General features: G+C 42.3%; 1 protein-coding gene across 1 annotated transcript in view; it reads right to left on the reverse strand.

The window, feature by feature from the left end:
* The window catches only part of lmbr1l (limb development membrane protein 1-like), a 51,267-nt gene that overhangs the window by 7,843 nt on the left and 40,407 nt on the right, over positions 1-3,017 (reverse strand). Inside the window, exons 7-11 of the mRNA XM_034172411.1 lie at positions 2,288-2,394; positions 2,106-2,192; positions 1,933-2,009; positions 1,778-1,855; positions 1,614-1,687 (exon numbers count right to left, since the gene is read on the reverse strand). Coding sequence (XP_034028302.1) covers positions 1,614-1,687; positions 1,778-1,855; positions 1,933-2,009; positions 2,106-2,192; positions 2,288-2,394 — 423 coding nt within the window. The remainder of the gene's footprint in view (positions 1-1,613; positions 1,688-1,777; positions 1,856-1,932; positions 2,010-2,105; positions 2,193-2,287; positions 2,395-3,017) is intronic.

Here is a 3,017-nt window from a genome sequence, read left to right on the forward strand (position 1 = left end):
GGGGTCACCACAGCAGCACCAAGGTGGATTTGCATCAACGCTAAAAAGAAACTAACCACTCATAATTTAAACATGTATTTATCATCTTTCAGACATCCTCATCGTGTTCACTATGCAACAAGCTCAATGATTCTAAAGCCGCGTTCACACCAGGTGCGACGCAAGCGACAGGTTGCCATGTAACCCCTATGAAGGACGCGTGGTGGCGCCAAGCCACGCAATGCAACAGACGCGAATGAAGTGATTTTGAGCAATTGGCGCGTTTGTGGCGCGATATCGTGTCGTTGCCCTCCTCCCCAACTTGAAAAATCTGAGCTTTTTCGTCTTGTCGCGCTGCGATGACCTATTAGGGACTGGATATGTAGTGACGTGGAGATGTCTGGAGTTTGACTGAGTTGGATGTGAGCATGTCCTGTCTCTGGTAGCCAGCCTGTGAGCAGGACTTATGTCGCGTTTGTCCTTTATTTCACAATTATGACAGATTATAAGAGTTTTTGGGGGAAGAGCGAGCAGCAGCCCCGCAGCAGCCCCGCAGCGGACAGTTTTTTTTTTCACGTGTGCGCACAAGCGAATTGTCCGTGAAGATTATTTTATTTATTAACTACACAGATGTATATTAAAACAAATGGTGACTGGTTTATAAACACAATTATGACAGAGAGCGAGCAGCAGCGGACAGTTTTTTTTTTTTTTTTTGTTTACATGTGCGCGTGTGAACGGGACAGGAGGTCCTCAAAACTGGGTCCTGCAGAGGCAGAAGGACCGCTGAAAGCGGCCGTCATCCAGACGCAGCTCCTGCAGCAAATAATGATGCTCCCCGAATTGGGAACGTCTCATGAGGATGTTGTGAACCCAGGGACGGCGCCGCTGGCGAAGTTTGTCAGCTTTACACAAGAATTAAGAGCACAGCAACTCGCTACGTGTGATCAAGGTCCGCTATGTTAACTTGACTGACAACCAGAGCTGGCGAGCAGAATGGAAGCTCCTCCTATTTGATGACGCACTGGGGTGAATTTATGCAGCGAAAGCAGAGCGACACACCGGGCGATGGTGGTGAATTTATGGCGTTGCGTCGCGCCCGGTGTGAACGCGGCTTAATACATCAGAAGCATTGCTGCTATGAGTGATAGCTCGTGTGTTGAGCTCAGAGCTGCGGAGGTCCGCTTTTTTTTTTTTTATTAAAAATATCTGTAATATGGCTTGTTGTGTGTTCAGTTCTCCAAACAGATCATCTGAGACGTGTGTGCCAGTATTTGCATCAAGTGAAATTATAGGTTGATATAACTCTGGATGCTAACAGCGTTAGCATCTTATCAGATATCGGTAGCTAGATGCCGTTAAATCCAGTTAATCCTAGATTACTGAGGAAATAAGTGAGTAAAAAGTGTTTAAATGTCCACACCAATGCAAAACGGCTATGATAACCACAGCTTAGCCAAAAAGAAAAATCATATCATGAACTGCCCAAAAGCCCAAACTGAACACTGTTTTGGTTGAGCTTGTTTGTAATTCTTAAAATGGGGACATGTTTGGGTTTGATTTGTCATGGACTGGCACTGAGGGGATGGATGGACACACAGACACACACACGAGGCGCTTTATATACAGGATACAGGATGAGGACGACTTGAACTGCAGCACCCAGTGAGCCGAACATGGAAAAGGAAGCCATTCCCAGGTGAGGGTCCTAAAACAAACAAACAAACAAACAAAGTGATGCAAGCAGTGCAGAGACACGTGGTGCACACCCAGCATAATGGGTAGTGTTATTTTCTACCTCCATTCCTCTGGGCATAGCTGACTCATCAAAAATCAACTCAAACACGTTGAAACAGACCATCAGAACACAAATCACCTGAAGAGACAAACAACTGGTAAGTACTAAGCGGCAAAACAGACTGTGTATGAGGTTGTAAATAAGCCGAGCTGTACCGTCAGTGCAAGGAGCGTAAGCATAGCCAGTGGGTATCCAAGATTTCTCTGCCATGGAGAAGCTTTCCGACGCGTGTCTGTGGAAAGTAAGAGAAAAGTAACAACAAATTACTTTATTCTATAATCGCAGTGAAAGAAGGCCATCAGGGAGCTATCTGTCCCATTAATCTTACCCAAAGCAACGCGTTTGCTATGAACAGTTTGATACTTTGTCCTTATCGCCTCCGTGTCCAATCTGACCCAGCATGATGTACCACCACCTTCAACCAGACAGCACATGATAGAAAGAGTCGTTCGGCTTTATACCGACTCAATAAAAAAATGAAAATGCACATTTCCATCATGACTTTCTCACAATTGAGTTTCCTGGAGAGAGAGTTTTCCTCAAATGTGGTGCAGCTCCAAGTCTCTTCGATATTTTCCAACAGCTGCAAAGAAAGAACAATTTTAATTTCCCATTTCCTTTTACAAAAGGTTTCCAAAATCCCAGGTTTCTCAGTTTGGAGCGTAATGTAATTTATACTGCAAGCCTATCTCAACGTGGTTTGTTTGACTAATGAAAAGACTGTATTGAAGAAAATGCTAACTGTCATTGACACCAACCACAGATGATGCTAATCGCTGTAAACTAAAAGCATCAACTGAGGACAACATTTTTCTTAGGTAGAAAAGACAACAGTCAATATACCAATGTGTAGTATAAATAGTGGCGCATTCCATGAAAACTGGTATTGAAAACATTTATCACTAAATAAAGAAAAATGTTGATACAATGGCTACTTTGTAAAGTGGACATTTTTAAAACAACAGGAGCCAGATTAAAAAAAGAAAGTGCACATTTAACACTAAACATCTGGGTAAAGAATTTTAATAAGCATACCCCCCCATATATATATATATATATATATATATAAATAAATTGTTTAAATTCATAAGGCTGAGCTCCACTCCCACAGTTAGACACTGCTTTAATAATAATAATAATTTTCAAGAATAATAAATCATTAATTTCCCTGAGGGACCTTACCCAAGGGATCAATAAAGTTCTATCTATCTATCTATCTATCTATCTATCTATCTATCGA

The sequence above is a fragment of the Thalassophryne amazonica genome, chromosome 6 (genome assembly GCF_902500255.1).
Source record: "Thalassophryne amazonica chromosome 6, fThaAma1.1, whole genome shotgun sequence".
In the NCBI taxonomy this organism is placed as follows: domain Eukaryota; kingdom Metazoa; phylum Chordata; class Actinopteri; order Batrachoidiformes; family Batrachoididae; genus Thalassophryne; species Thalassophryne amazonica.